Consider the following 15786-nt stretch of genomic DNA (forward strand, 5'->3'; position numbering starts at 1 on the left):
GGGTTGTCTTCACTGACGAAAGTCGATTCTGTATGTTTAGGGCTGATGGAAGACAACGTGTTTACCGCCGAATGGGTAAACGAACGGCGGCGTGTTGCGTGCAGGAGGTCGTACCATATGGTGGAGGGAGTGTCGTGGTGTGGGGAGGGATCTGTGGGCAGGAGAGGACACCGCTGGTCATCGTTGACGGAAACTTGACAGCTCAGCGTTACATGGATAACATTCTTCGTCCAGTTGTCCTACCATTTCTCCAACAGCAGCCATGTGGTGTCATTTATCAACATGACAACGCTAGAGCCCATACAGCCAGAATTGTCACTAACTTCCTCGCAGCCAACAACGTCAACGACCTGCCGTGGCCTGCACGCTCACCCGACATGTCCCCCATAGAACACCTCTGGGACTTGATGGATCGTCGTGTTCGACAACGACCACACTCTCCAGCCAACCGGCAAGAACTGATCTTGGCCCTCCAAGAAGAATGGCGTCAAATCCCACGTGACCTCATCAGACGACTGACTTTTTCTGTGCGTCGAAGAGTTTTTGCGGGATTGAGGCATTTGGTGGTCACACAGGTTACTAATGACTTGTTATTGAACGTGAGCGATTGTTTATGTACTCTGACTATTGTCCATGATTCTGAAAGCTCGAGTTTTGTACCACACCCAACTTTGGGGGGCTCTGACGTCATTCTTGGTCGCGGTATGATTGTCATTTTCAGTGTTGATTATGTTGATATATTGATCTTCTCAATACAATTTACTTCATGCATGTATGTTTTGTTGTTTTTGAGCAAGGGTGATTTCAAACTCTGGTAAAGTTTCTTTTGGACGTCAGTTTATTTTAGAATTTGGATTAAGACATCACAGTAGTCAATGGTAAGATATAACTACGAAGAACACCCGTTTATTCTGCACACGCGGGGTAGGTAATCAGCTAACGGGGCGGACTATTTTAATAGCATAAGAGAAAGGCCTGATGATTAGTCTAACCCCGGTATTGTGCTACAATGACACCGTCCTCACGTTCAACCGGATGATATCTTTGACAGAAAACAATGATTTATGTCCACATTTGATGTAAGTCTAGTCCTTCACATCAAGCAATAGGTGTTTGAGGTAGTGCTTTGTTTTCAATAACAATTTTAATCGGGCGAATTATACCCTATAGGTATTGATGGGTTGTTTTATTATATGTACCAGCAAACGCAAGATTTATAACATTAAGATTAAAAACATATTTTAAATATAATTTCTTTCAGTCGTTATTGATTTCTTGGATTATGCATATACATAAGTATGTAAAAATAGTTGCATATTTCACATGGTGATAAGACAAATGTTTATAAATATAAAAACTAATATGCATTCTTGGAGCATCTACTATAGGTGGAACATGGTAGCTGCCTTGTCAGTATGGGAGGCCTGGTAATAGCCTAGGTCATCCAGGGTGTTCAAAAGTATAGCAGTAGGACCAATGCTCCCCAAACTGACAAAACTCCAACATGTGTTAGCAATGTCGAGAAAGATGTCTTCTTTGAGTTTATAACCAGACATCACCATAAGAATATCACGTTTCACAATGTTCTTCCGGATCACAATTACATATTCCCCTTGATAACGACTAAGTCAGCAGTGATGTTTCTGTTACATATTCCCCTTCATAACGACTAAATCAGCAGTGGTGTTTGTGTTACATATTCCCCTTCATAACGACTAAATCAGCAGTGGTGTTTCTGTTACATATTCCCTTTGACGGCGATGTACCTTCATATCTAGCGTGTCTGCAATACCATGTAGAAACGTCTAATGTAGTAGTATGCACACAAAGAACTGATGATTGACATGTTTCAGGTTCCTTAATCTGTACATATTGTTTTGATGGTCTGTTAATGTGTTTGGCATGACTGCTATGAGGATGAAACTTTCTCAGAAGGGAGGAGCCGAACACAGTGTTCATTGTCCAGCATACATTTATACTTCAGGTAAATCCTAAAACAAAGTTACTCTTTACAAAAAAAAAATTTTCAAAATATTCAAGACAGTTGGACGGGTCAATCCTTGACAGTGCACCTTGCATGATTGCTCCGGCACAGATGTACTGGCCATGACAATTCAACCAACAAATATTTACACTATTCATAATATCATCAAAAGTCTCACTATAGAACGCCTCTTATCCAATAGGTAAATCCCTGGATTGTCTGGTCCAGACTCGATTATTTACAGACCGCCGTCATATAGCTGGAATGTTGCTGAGTGCGGCGTTAAACAACAAACAACCCAAGATGGTTGTCCTGCAGACGCGATTATTTACAGGCCGCTGAATATTGCCGAATGCTGTGTTGAACTAAAAAAACGAACAAAAGCATATTTCATAAATAACAATCTGATTTTAACCTACATGTGTTCTTTCATTATAGTAAATTCTTGTCTACTCTTAAAATGATAAGTTTATGTTTTGCGGGGGAAAGTGCCCAACAAGGCTGCATGATATGGGAAGCAACACATATTTACCGCACACCTATACTGGCTGTGTGATGACGTATTGAAGTTACCGCCTGACCAATATAAAGACATTTAATGGGAAATTACGAAGGCGTCCCTTGAGCGTTCATGTAACCTATGACCAAGTGTTCGTTTGTGCACTATATCTGTGCATGTGTCCAGCAGTGTGTCCCATGTGTTCTATTGGGTTCCATTCTGGCGAGTTAGAGGGTCATGTGGTTTCGTAGGAATGCTGTCGTTACATGTGATGTAGGCAGTTAAGCATTGACGTTCAAAGATGACGTTCATAACGGGAACAAAGTGCGGTAGTAGGACAACAGCATTGGGTCGTTAACTTGCTTTGCACACCTGCTCTGTTGTACCAGTGTTGGAAGATGTGGCCCCTTATCATTACGCTGCCACCGCCAAATCTGTCCACATTTTCACATGAAACATCAAACGTAACTCGTTTACTTAATCCTGCAGCTCCATACTTTTTTAGGTATTGTCTCAGGTCAAAAACAGTACCTGTGTTACCATGATGTTATTGTCAGTAAATTTAAATCAAAACTTACCAATATCTTCTTTATTTGTTGTCAAATGTTTGTTCTATCTGATGACATTGGTATAGCCCAGTTCCTGTGGTCAGTCATCCCATGCCATGATTTTTGTCATTTGTTATTGTTCTGAAATAGGGGTGTGCTTAACTTTTTTCTTTGTGTATATTTCAAGAGCATTCCCAAAGACTACCCGGAATATAAACCACACGTCCCTTGGGGGAAATCAAACTGACAATGAAAATGTAGCATGTGTTACTCATTGTAAGTAAGTCAGCATGACTTACAAGAGCTGTCATAAAATTGTTATCACCTATCATACATGATCACCAGTATTGAAATCATCAGGTATACAGACACGATATCCCTGAGATGTCTAAGCACTGTGTGGTTTCAAAATCAAAATGCAGTAATGGCAGCCAAATCCAGACATATTTTAAACCATACCCATCTACATGTGGCTGTTCAATCAACAAGAACTCCTTAAATACATTCAAAATACATTTATTGCATTTTCTCATAATAAACTTCACTATGAGATAACAAGATAAAATCTATTTTTATCATATATATAGCTTTCTAAAAGCCAATAAAACAAAAAGCTTTAAGTTGGATTAAACAGCTTCTCGTGATGAAAGTATGTTCTACTTTGATAAGCAGGGAATCTTGTTGAATCAGAACCAATATCAAATGCATGAGATCAGATAATAACACACTTAAATATATATCTTACTGTGAGATGTGCATAGAGACATTCAACATGGAGTGGAAATCTTACCATACTTATCATGTACAAGTTCGATCAATCACCAGGGATACCACCAGGTTCTAACTTTGCTACTGTAAACATATCACCTGGCAATGTATCATGTAACACAAACAATGAACATTCTGCAATCCACTAATAGTACTTTCTTGGTATAAGTCAACATCATTGTTGGTGAAATGGGGTTTATCGTGGCGTCCAAGATTATTGCACTTACATAGCGACGTGCATTTACGTGTGTGTGTGTGGCTGCTTGTACTAGTCTGGACTGATGCCGATTTAAAGTGCTAGCCAACTGAGAACCATGCCCATTAACATGAATACCACACACAGACACAGTATACTGACTCCCAGCCGAACAGTCCTTGTTTAATCGCCTTAATGCCAAGCGCTAGACAGGATAACAAGTACCATCTTTTAAAGTCTTTTGGTATGATGCTCCCAGCGATCGAACCCCGGATGTTCCATGATCCGACGCTCTACCACAAGCCCAGAGGCAGTCAGATATCATTGTAACTAATGATGCATACCAATACTGTGATAATAAGATACAGTTTATTCAAGGGTTCAGTTACTTATAATAATATGTTGTTTTTGGTCAAGGAAAGTATCATAAACATACTGTCATTATTGTTTAACAGACCAGTCAATCCCAGTAAGATGTGGTCACCAGAATCTGCCCAACTGACACTGCCTTACATCTTTGCACTTCATACAAGCATGATGGGGAAATCAAATGTTTGATTTAATGTGACTGCTGAAACCATTTCCCCTACTGTTCCCTGACTAGTCACTATAGATTTGAATTTGTTTTTAGATGAAAAAAAGCCAATTTGAAAGCTACAAATGTTTTAATCTTTACTTCTTAATATTATGTATCATGTATACCTTATACATGAGGTTTTCAAATCATTTGTTTATATTCATCAAGCTTGAAATAACTGTTTTAAAAGCACAACTGCACAATTGCAAGGGTAATCTTATCCATAAGGAAACGCCATCAACATCTTCAAGCATATAAATAAACAAAATGTAAAGCTCTCACAAAACATGACTAATATAGAATTGAATAGCATTAATGACTAGTCTGCACATTAATACAGACTTCTGTTATACTAATAAAAATAATTCTCCAAATGAACCATCAGTATAAAACACACAGACTTGACCCATGGATCCAGCCTTGCAGACACTAACACTAACACAATAACAATGGCTGTGACATGCAATCACATTTCAGAAAAAAAAAGGCTAACACTTTCCCTAATGTAAAGTTTTTTACCAAGTATTCATGTAGATGTGTCATAAATGTCAGCACACAGTTATCACTGAGAACCATCATATTGCTAAATATTATTCCGCATGGTTTAAGGAATGCAGAAATGTGCGTCCAGTATGCACAAATGTTTAGAATGGATGCATAAACAAACATATATTGCATCCTTCAATGTAGCTAATTTTTGACAATAAATAAAATCTTAAATCTTAAAGCTGTCACTGCACCATTTCATTACTATACTAAATGACCCTCATATTTCCTGTAAGGAGCCTTGAGATTAGTAATTGGGGGTCGTCAGGACCCCTAGTTGTGTAGGTCAAGGTAAAACCCTGTTTCATCAATGTTGAACCAGTATGATCGATACAGTACAACAGCACATGATAATCACCATGTTCATCAATGTTGAACCAGTATGATGGATACAGTACAACAGCACATGATAATCACCATGTTTCACCGGGAAGCACTCGTTGTCAGGAAAGACAAAGTTGTAATCCATTAATCAAACTTCACATCCAAAAGTGTCCATCCTGATACAGATACATTCTGACCAAAATGACAGCTGTAATGGGTGCTGTTCTTCACAATGAATTCAAAGTTCTTTCCATCACCATGATGAATTGAAGGTTGTTCATTAGCATGCATAACAGACAGTTCATGATCCATTAAATCATTGTCTATCTAGAAGCATAGATATATTGATCACAATGCATTCAAAAACAGCATTACAACGTATTCAAGGATTCTTCATCAAGGTCCAAACTCTGACTGTGTTGTTCAAAAAACATGTTTAGCATGACAAAGATGACCTATTCACAACAGCAGCAATACTGGAATTGTGTAAACTGTGGCATGAAACTCCAGGTGATGAATTAAAGGCTTAGAGGAAGATGAGCTACGTCTTGAGGGAAAAATGTCTCATCGCCTGAAATAAAGAAGAAATGGTCCTGAATCATAAATGTACTTCTTCCACTATAGTTGTTACAAACTGTTACTTATCTGACAATGCCAGCATAGACAATACAGTATGTACACTGTTAGAGAACATTTTTCAAGCGTATTGTTTGACAAAATGCACAAATACTAGTTTTTGAATATGAGGTAGTTTGTTTTTCCTACTGTAAGATTGTGAAATACTCTCACTTGAGCTAAACCAATTATCAGGCATAAGAGGCCTTTGTTCCCTATGCATTCAACACTTTTGATTGGTTAGCAGACAATACACACCTGCTCATAAATGGTCCATGCCATAGCTGCCATAAGGGTTCGACGCAGTGTTCTTGGAATGATTCCACGCCAAAACCCAACTAAACCATCCTTCTGCAAAATAAGTACAAAGTTCTAGAAAGTCAGACTTGAAAGAATTTTGGATGCTCCTGTTTCTTGGTTTGTGGCTCCCCTTTTCAAACTGACACATACTTTTGTTGTCACTAGTTGGCCCTACCTGCCATAATAGAAATTACTAGAAAGAACACTGATCCTTGTTTTCAACTATTATTATGTTTTCAAGTTGACATGTTTCCAACCCACCTGATAAACATGCAATGCACATGCTCTGATGTTGCCATACATAGCTGGGTTGAGCTGTGCATGTGTCTTGATCACATCTGCTGGCTGAGTAACCACGGATGCCAAAGACCCTGCCATAATGCCACACAGGAAGTGAAAAAGTGGCAAAGACTTCTCTTGGAGCATGTCTGGAAAGGAAGGACAGCATTGTAAAGAAAATTCATTCCATGGTGCCTGCAAAGCAGCCTAGAAACATAATTAGGGCTAACAAGGATTAAAACCCACATTCTTAGGTTTCATGCTTTCCCAAGGGAAGCAACTCTGCACAATGAAATGCGGTGCCTTAGGCAACTGGGCCACCTACATCCTCCCCCGACAAGCCAGGAATCTTTTTAAAAAATGGCCCCATTCCACAAAATGACTTTATTCTATGACTTGTGTACTTCTAATAATTAAATAGACTTCCAGAAAATGTTGTGCAAAGATGCCTCCCATGAATGGGTTCTTCAATGCCTTTAATATGGTGGCACTACAATAAATATGTGCACTGTTGCCCTATTACATGCATTCCATCTGTATGTGCATACCTTCTGGCAGTGTCCTTTTAAGCTGAGTATAAAACATGAGGTAGAGAGATGAGAATGGTACGTCCCTCATCAGTGTAGGTCCCAAACCACAATACAGACCTGGAAAACAAAGAAGCGTTCTCAGGAACAAGCTGACGTACAAGGTAAAATACACAACAAAACTGATGAAATTATTTCACTGGAATATTAGAGATGATATGTTTCTTTTACTTCATATTGACAAATTTATCACCTATTTGCCTAATGACAACTTATGACTAACAATTCCAGTAACGTTAAACTAGAACGCAAGTTCACCTTTCAGTCCCTCTTTCTGATGAGTGATAGCCAATGCCCTTGTCATACTGGAGTACTGGTAGTTGCCACTCTGTCAAAAGAATCATTATTGATACATACATACTTACATGAAAAAAACATCAAGTACTTTTAAAACGAATTTTACCTGACTATGCTAACTTCCTTACATTCAAATATATAACACAGACTTACAGATACAATAGACATAGAATTTGTAAATACAGAGAATGCTTGTAAACTTTTTAGCTCCAATACCTCTACCGCATATCGCCATCTATAGAGCGACCCCACCTACAAGGCTACCCCCCTGTACAAGCCTTCAAAACCGATGATAATTTATATACCCCGTCTATGAAGCACATCATCTTTTCATACACAATCCCTACATTTGCAATAAAACATGTTTCTTTCGCAGAAAAAAAATTATGTCCCTTCAGCGAATTCAGGGAAACAAACAGGCCATAAGGACCCATACAAATTTCAATCTACGGGCCCGACACGCGATCTACCTGCTACAGGTCTATGGGCCTACGTGCAGGCACTTATTTCGAACACTGCCTAGCAGTACACTCATGAAGACTTTTTGTCTAAAATTGATGCTACACTTGTAAAGACCTACAAGAAGTAACTCAAGAAGAGTATGGTTTTATGCCGCTTTTAGCAATATTCCAGCAATATCACGGCGGGGGACACCACAAATGGGCTTCACACATTGTGCCCATGTCGGGAATAGAACCTGGGTCTTCGGCGTGATGAACTAATGCTTTAACCCTAGGCTACCCGAACGACCCCCTTTGGACATCAAGATAACATTATACTTATGGGAGTACACTTATCGACACTATTATCTAATATTGTCACTACACTCATCTCCAACTACAAGAAATTCATTAACTATCGATAGTCCCTACAACAAGTAAACAAGGTCCCGCTGCAGATCACTCTGCGAAAGTGAGTCACAGATACAATTTCTGGAAATGCGAAATCTATTGGAAGGTTTACTCACCTCATAACGAGTCTTTAGGACCGTGAATGGGAGGACTGCAACTGCAGCGACTGAGCGAGCTGTTGCTCCCATGAGCAATGACTCCAGAGGATGTGGATCTGTAGTCCTGTTGACAAGCATACAAGTTGAAATATTGTCATTAATATAGTACAATGCCATAGCAGTTTTCTACATTCCAAAAACTTTTGAAGGAGTGGGTGGACACCCCTTGGTACATCACAGTGGACAGCCTACCCATTTCCTGCATTCAATAGTACTTTTAATCACATTTGCAGTATCTGTAGATACCCTATTTTAAAGTAGGTGCTTCTACAAGGTACTTCTTGGATTCCAGAATTGCCATTTGATACACCAACGAGTTTGAAACAATATTTTACCTTTATTTCTTAACATTTAGATTTGCTGAAATAAGTCAATGAGCCTTGCAAAGTTTTCTCCTCTCTAAGTGAATTTCAAATTGTGAAATATTTTTTTTAACCATGAGCTCTCCATGTTGAACTGTCCTTCAACAATCAGTAGGAGGAGTAACCATGTTATAGCACCACAGTGACAGCTTCTTATCACATCATCATACTGGATGACCACATACCCAAAATTTGATCTGAGCCAGTGTAGAGAAGCAAAGTAGATCCCCACACCCGGGACGCATCGCGTGATTGACTGAAACAATAATATCACACTCTAAAACAATATATGGTTAAAGGTAAGCAAGTTTATAAGAAACTATACAAGGAAAAATATACATGTAAAAATAACTTCACACACTGTAAATATGGTAAAGTATTTTGGACGGAATGTTGACAACTCTGAATAATACAGGCATCGTTGACATTATGTTAACGCGGTCACAAAATGTCATTGACTGACATGTTGATCCTGAATAAAGCCAGTATAATATTGGGAATTTTCTCTGAGATTATTTAATTTGATGTTATTTGTTTATTTGTTTAGTTTATATTCGGTTTGTTATATATGCTGCCATATTCCGGCTATATGACGGCGGTCTTTGAATAATTTAGTCGGCACCAGATAATCCAGTGATGGACATCATGAGCATTGATCCACATAATTGTGATACGATAACATGCATCAGCCAAATCAGCGAATCTGACCACCCAATTCCAAGACCTATTCTACCTCAAATCTTTCGACCTGTGAAGATCCAGGGTAGAATAGGTCTTCAGCAACCCATGCTTGCTGTAAAAGGCGACTATGCTTGTCGTAAGAGGCAACTAACGGGATCGATGCTCATGATATTAATCACTCAATTGTCTGGCCCAGACTCGATTATTTTCAGACCGCCATCATATAACTGGAATATTGCTGAGTGCGGCGTTAAACAACAAACCAACCAACCAAACCCAATCTTCAAGAGTTTAATGTGACGTGAATTCATTGGAACTGTACATCAGGTGTGCTCTAGCACAGATGTGAGATTAGCAACACCATGTAAGTAATGTTGATGTTCCTTCATTTTGATGGCTCTAGGAAACAATCAAACCGTACTGCATAACTACCATAAAGTTCCATGTAACTTTTATGCATTGATACTAATATAACCAAGGCAACCAATACTGACTTACCGGAACAATTCCCCTCCATAGTCCAAGGAGGCGGTCTTTCTCAATAACATTTGTCAAAACACTGACAATGCCCTGTGTTTTCCTACAAACAAAATTCATAATTTGAATCACATCAACTTCTTTAGAGGAGTTTTATCAATACTTTAACATGTTTAAGTTACAGGCAAATAGGATTCTATAAGATTATTTGTCACTGTGAAATTGAACATGATGAATAAGGACAAGCACAACCTGAGCATGCCTGCCTGAGTTACTTTTACATAGTGTATTTGTCACAGGACTATCTCAAACAATGTCATTTTCACAAAATTCATTTTCAGTTTATTACCAATGCTCCAAAGAACAGTTATGGGCAATTTTTGAGGGTTTTTCACTGACATGATCAAAGCATTAAACACTTACAACCATGTGACGATAACAGGCATGCATCAAATGGATTAAGCAAGAGTGTGCAACTGGTAGTAGCTCTGACTCACCCAAAGTTTATTGACAACTGCACTCTTGTTTTCACAAGATCTAAAGGTTGAAAAAGCAATGTTGAACATGTTCCGCTGAAGGATCCTGCCACAAATGATTTCACTATTGGAGACTGAAATGTGAAAACAGTGGTAACTATTAACAAGTAATTATACACCATGCATCATCGTAATATATATTACCATAACCACACCATGTTACCCTGTTTATTGTTTCACATATCCTCAAGATGCTTGAGGCAACTAAAATGAGTCAATCATGTTAGGGTTGCTTAGTGCATGTAAGCTTGGTACGTCACAATTACCGGTAAGCAAGATATTCTGAACTGACTTGAACAAGTTGAAATAACTAGCACCAGACTACTTTTCACATTTACCTCAAACTTAGCACTTGAATTAAATGCTAAAACAGTCTTAAACACCTTGTGAAATACAAACATTATCAAAAAAAATAATGAAAGAGTTTGAAATGATCATGAAAATCATCCATATTTTTAAACAAAATGCCTTACTTTGGTTCTTCACTTTCACAATTTATGCCATGCACACACAAAGAGAAGGACTAAAGATGGTATCACATTACAATAGTAAGCTACGTCAAAACATGGGCCCAAAACAACTCAAATACCTAAAATGATAAATGTGAAACATTTCAGAAAAGAATCATCATAACATATGCCACTGTTTTGGAAATATGGAAATTAAACCTTTGAAACAGGATTATTAATACTTTACAAAGAAGCAAAGAAATAAATGATAACATACCAGTTTGTCCTGTATGCAAAATATACGTCTTTGTGTAAAGTATCATTGACTTGTAAAGATGGTAGAATAAATCAGCTGCATACATTGGATACTATCATAAATGTTTATAACACATTTATCATAATATGTTCCAAATATATGCCAAGGTTTGTTTGTTTAATTGTTTGTTTTTTAACGCCGCACTCGACAATATTCCAGCTATATGACGGCGGTCTGAAAATAATTGAGTCTGGACCAGACAATCCAATGATTGACATCATGTGCATCAATCCACACAATTGGGACAAGATGACGGCGAGTGTAAGAATGTCAATATGGTCCAGTTGAAGTAGCAATTTGTCCATAGTGATTTATCACTGCTGAACATAACTAGTTATATCTATTGGTAGATATCATGTGGAACAATCCATGACTGGCTGCTGACATTTACCTCATTTGTGAATTTTGTGAAACCTAAGAACAGATAAATACAACTACAGAACAAAAGGGGGTTGGGGGGTGCGCTCCTTTGCATACAGTCACTCAATGGACACTGCAGAGAGTTTGATTTTACGGGGTCAGTGCATGGACGTCAAACATGGTAAATATTTGCTCGATATGCATTTTAACAAGGTCATTCTAATTTCAATGTTATATAAATCTAAACATCTATGTTGCTGAACAGTTTATGGTAGCTATCTGAAAACATCAAGACTGCAACTGTTCATGTTTTAATTGTATTGCTTCTGTGAAATGCATCCCCATCACATGCAAAAGCTACTGTCATGGGCTGTGACATATCAAACAATCTGAAGAAATAACCACCTATTTATAACAGTTGGTTTTGCAAATCTTCCTTCTCTTTGTCAAGCACGAAAGAGACTTCAATTTCTTGGGAATTGTTTAGTGTACATGGTATAAGGTAAGACATAGGGTAATTTGTTCTCACATGACAAATATAAATGAACATGAACACGGCTCAGGAACAGTTCCACAATTTTAGACGATACTTTTCAAGAACAAGACACGTGATCAGAAATCTGTCTTTCATTGTTTTTAAAAATTATTTAGATCACTACAACCCATCATGACATCACTTGAACTGCCACCAATCATCAGTTAATCAAACGCAATTTGCAGTTTTGTCCACTTTTTCATTCCAAGTTAGCCAAGGAAATGGGTATTTGGACGAGATATTTACCAATATAACATGATATAACCTCTAGAAGTCCCAAGCTGTCTTTACTAAAGATAAGTCATACGATCTGTAAGCAGCTGGTAAGTCATTACACATTGGTTCATTGCGCATCATGCCCTCGTCTCGGTGCTATGACCCCAATGTATAGGCCTAAACTCCACAGTCCTAAGATCTACGGCTGGTGAACAGGTAAAGAAGTGGAATACTCACGGATAAGGCTGCATCCATTCTTTTCCAAACACAATCTGATGGCAGTGCTGTGCCTTGATTGCCTGTGTTCAACGTCAATCCTACAACTCTCCCTTGAGGTAGTTCGTACACTGAAAGTCAAATGGTGTTTTCTAAATGCCAGCAGTCGCGATGTTTGTTGATGTAATATACAGAAATGACAACGGTCAAGACATAGATGTTCAATGACAAGTCCAGGTTTTCTGGTTCAGTGCTGCCTATAATGGCCAACACCAAAGCGTGTCACCCCCATAGTGCTGGCTAATAACTGACGTCGCAGATAGCAGCTCCAAAACTGATGGCATTGCCTAAAAGTGATTATATACCGAGCACTCCAATTGTAAATACCGTGCTCTCTTGGCTCCGCTCCTTATCGTAAGACCCATATTGTACATACCTCACCACTGATATCAGACAAATCAAGGCTTCTGTTGCGACGTATAATTGCACAGTTCTGACATTACTAAGTTCCCTTGATAGGGATTATGTAAATGCATTTGCGTGATTTTGGGTGTAAAGTACGTTGATTCAAGCTAATGCGTGATGCGTAACTAATAAGGGCTACCCACGTTCCACGCCAATTAGTGTCATACAAATTAACCATGATGTACTGTTGCGCCTTTCAACAACGCAAATTGTATCCCCGTATTATCTTAAGACGAGACAGGTTTACATGTTAATTAATAAGCTATGAAAACCCAATCTTCTTTGTTTATTTAACACTGTCTTATCCTTTACAGATTTCTTGAAGACGTATTACCGATATATTTCAAAGCTAATTCTGTATCCCTTTCGTGCGGAAGTAGCAAATAACACTAGTAATGAGCGAAAATAAAATACACCATCCCTGTCCATTTAGACCCCAAAAGCAGTTGTCGGGGTCCAATAATATATGGTTGTAACAAATGCATGTATTCAGCATCATTTTATTTGTTTGTTTAATGTGAACAAATAAAACGCATGATAAGTTTTTTTGTTACTTTCCTAATTGTTAAATATGCAAAATAAGACCAATGAAACATCAACGTTTAAGATACGATCATTACCCTTAAGTTTGATTCCTTGATGAAGTATTAAATCCCATTTCATGGTTTACATAACGCCCAACAGAGAACTGAATGCTATTATGTACGTTCAGTCGTCAAGGTACTAGTACAAGCATTGCAGCACACCAGTCAAAACTGGTTCAAACCAAAACAAACTCCACGTGGTAGGGATTCGACTGGTCGTCACCGCATTTCTCAAGGACGTTTTTAACCAATCAGAAACTCGTAAATAAACACACCTCTCTTCATTGTGGAAGACAACTGTCATTGCGACTGCATAACAACTTGACCGACTTCTTTACGGTAACATAATTTATATGGTGTTATTACATTGGACCGATTTATAAACTTGAAATAATGAGGTGACATGGGGTTTATCGTTGCGTTCAAGACTCATTAACTCATATAGCAACATGCAGGCGCGTGTGTACTAGTTAGTCGGGTACCCGTGTGTGGGTTTTATTTAGACCTAATAATATTTAAGGCTTGCCTACCTGGCCAACAACATTTTTAGACTATTACACACACTGTCTGTCCCACTGAGATACCTAGCCAGATCAACATACAGGCTACTGTGAGGTGAAATGGGGTTTAACGTCGCGCCCAAGATTATGTTGCACTTATAAAGCGACGGTCATGTACTCGTGTGTCTTTGTTTTAGCCCCTTAAAGCAGAGCCCCAGGCAAGGTAACAACAAGTACCATTTTTAACGGTATGACCGGATAGACCCGGCCTACGCCCACCACTAGACCAAGGAGGCGGTCACATATTATACTGACTGCGAGGGTGAAAATTACCACCTTTTAACGTCTTGTTGGTGTGACGTGACCAGACATAATAATTCATGAAATATTAATAAGTTTACTCTAATCAATTATTTCGTTTCGTCACGAGACGGTGCATATTCGGGTTCACTTAGCTGGTTTATTTATAGAGACAGTTATACGGACCATTGTATTAGCACATATATCATAACTTTCATAATTGTGCTTTAAATATCTGATAGCGTGTATTGTGTTTCGAATGTAAGCCAATCAGTCCTACTGGTATGCTTGACACCAGCTGACGTTTAACAAAGACATTAAATTATACTTGCAGATAAGATGACTGTACACCATGGCCGTGATCTTGAACCTTACCGGTCATTATATATAGGGCTTGAAGGAGAGACCGGATAAGGGCGAGTAAGGGGTTAGGCCCCCTCCTGCCGAGCGTCAGGCAGGATAACAACACTACCGGTAATATAATAATCAAAAATTCTTTAACGTCTTTTGAAATGACTCGGCCAGGCGATCTTCTACCACATCGCCCTTCCACTGTCGAGGAAACTACAAAGGCCACGGACACATCACATTTGTTATGCACTGGGCTCCAGATACTCTTTTTTAGCCTTTGAGTGTTTACTCACCTGTTATCATTCACTGTGGGTATTGATAGTTTAATAAACGTGTAGAGGGTCACAACAGATTTGACATCACTAAAGACAGCATCCAGTGTTTTAAAAACAAGCACTTGGAAACAAGGAACTATATATTTAAATGTATTATTAGTATGGTTGCTATCTAGTGCCTTCATAATCTCCATACCCATGGTGTTTATATCAAATTATGTGTGTTTCAGGGCAGATCCGGACTATGTACAGCCCATTGAAAATTAATCCGTTTTGACCCAACAAGTTCTCCCTTATCTTTGAGACAACCAGAGTACCGCTGTTACATATCCACATCGCCTGGACCTAGAGCGCTTATAGTTTTTTATCATATAGATCCAGCATCAACTTTCAGGTATAACTCAAATGAGTATTCATGCCAACAACGCTTTTAACAACACTAAGTCACATTCTCCGTCGATTGAACAAGGGCATACATTTTGTTTGTAGGTGTCATATATGCGTGATTAATCAAATGGCATCGTTATACTGCATGTAAGACCAGTGACATCATCTGATATCTAACGTGTTCGTCATTACTTTGTTTGTTTGTTGTTTAACGCCACACTCGGCAATATTCCAGCTATATGACGTC

General features: G+C 38.6%; 1 protein-coding gene and 1 long non-coding RNA gene across 2 annotated transcripts; one reads left to right on the forward strand and one right to left on the reverse strand.

Moving 5' to 3' along the window:
• Positions 1-3531: 3531 nt before the first annotated feature.
• Positions 3532-13083, reverse strand: LOC139468222 (mitochondrial glycine transporter B-like). The gene is made up of 10 exons (XM_071250044.1): positions 12699-13083; positions 10547-10659; positions 10071-10152; positions 9077-9147; positions 8488-8593; positions 7482-7551; positions 7185-7283; positions 6619-6785; positions 6316-6408; positions 3532-6013 (listed from the first exon to the last, which is right to left on the reverse strand). Exons 1-10 carry the CDS (start codon positions 12714-12716, stop codon positions 5984-5986), a joined length of 849 nt encoding a protein of 282 aa, XP_071106145.1. The 5' UTR covers positions 12717-13083; the 3' UTR covers positions 3532-5983.
• A 931-nt stretch (positions 13084-14014) lies between these two features.
• On the forward strand, positions 14015-15540 carry LOC139469878 (uncharacterized). The gene is made up of 3 exons (XR_011653746.1): positions 14015-14065; positions 14861-15000; positions 15383-15540. It is a non-coding gene; the product is annotated as an uncharacterized lncRNA (long non-coding RNA).
• The last annotated feature ends 246 nt before the right edge of the window (positions 15541-15786 follow it).

Source organism: Haliotis cracherodii, unplaced genomic scaffold (genome assembly GCF_022045235.1).
Source record: "Haliotis cracherodii isolate W230 unplaced genomic scaffold, xgHalCrac1.p SCAF_2, whole genome shotgun sequence".
Lineage (NCBI taxonomy): Eukaryota > Metazoa > Mollusca > Gastropoda > Lepetellida > Haliotidae > Haliotis > Haliotis cracherodii.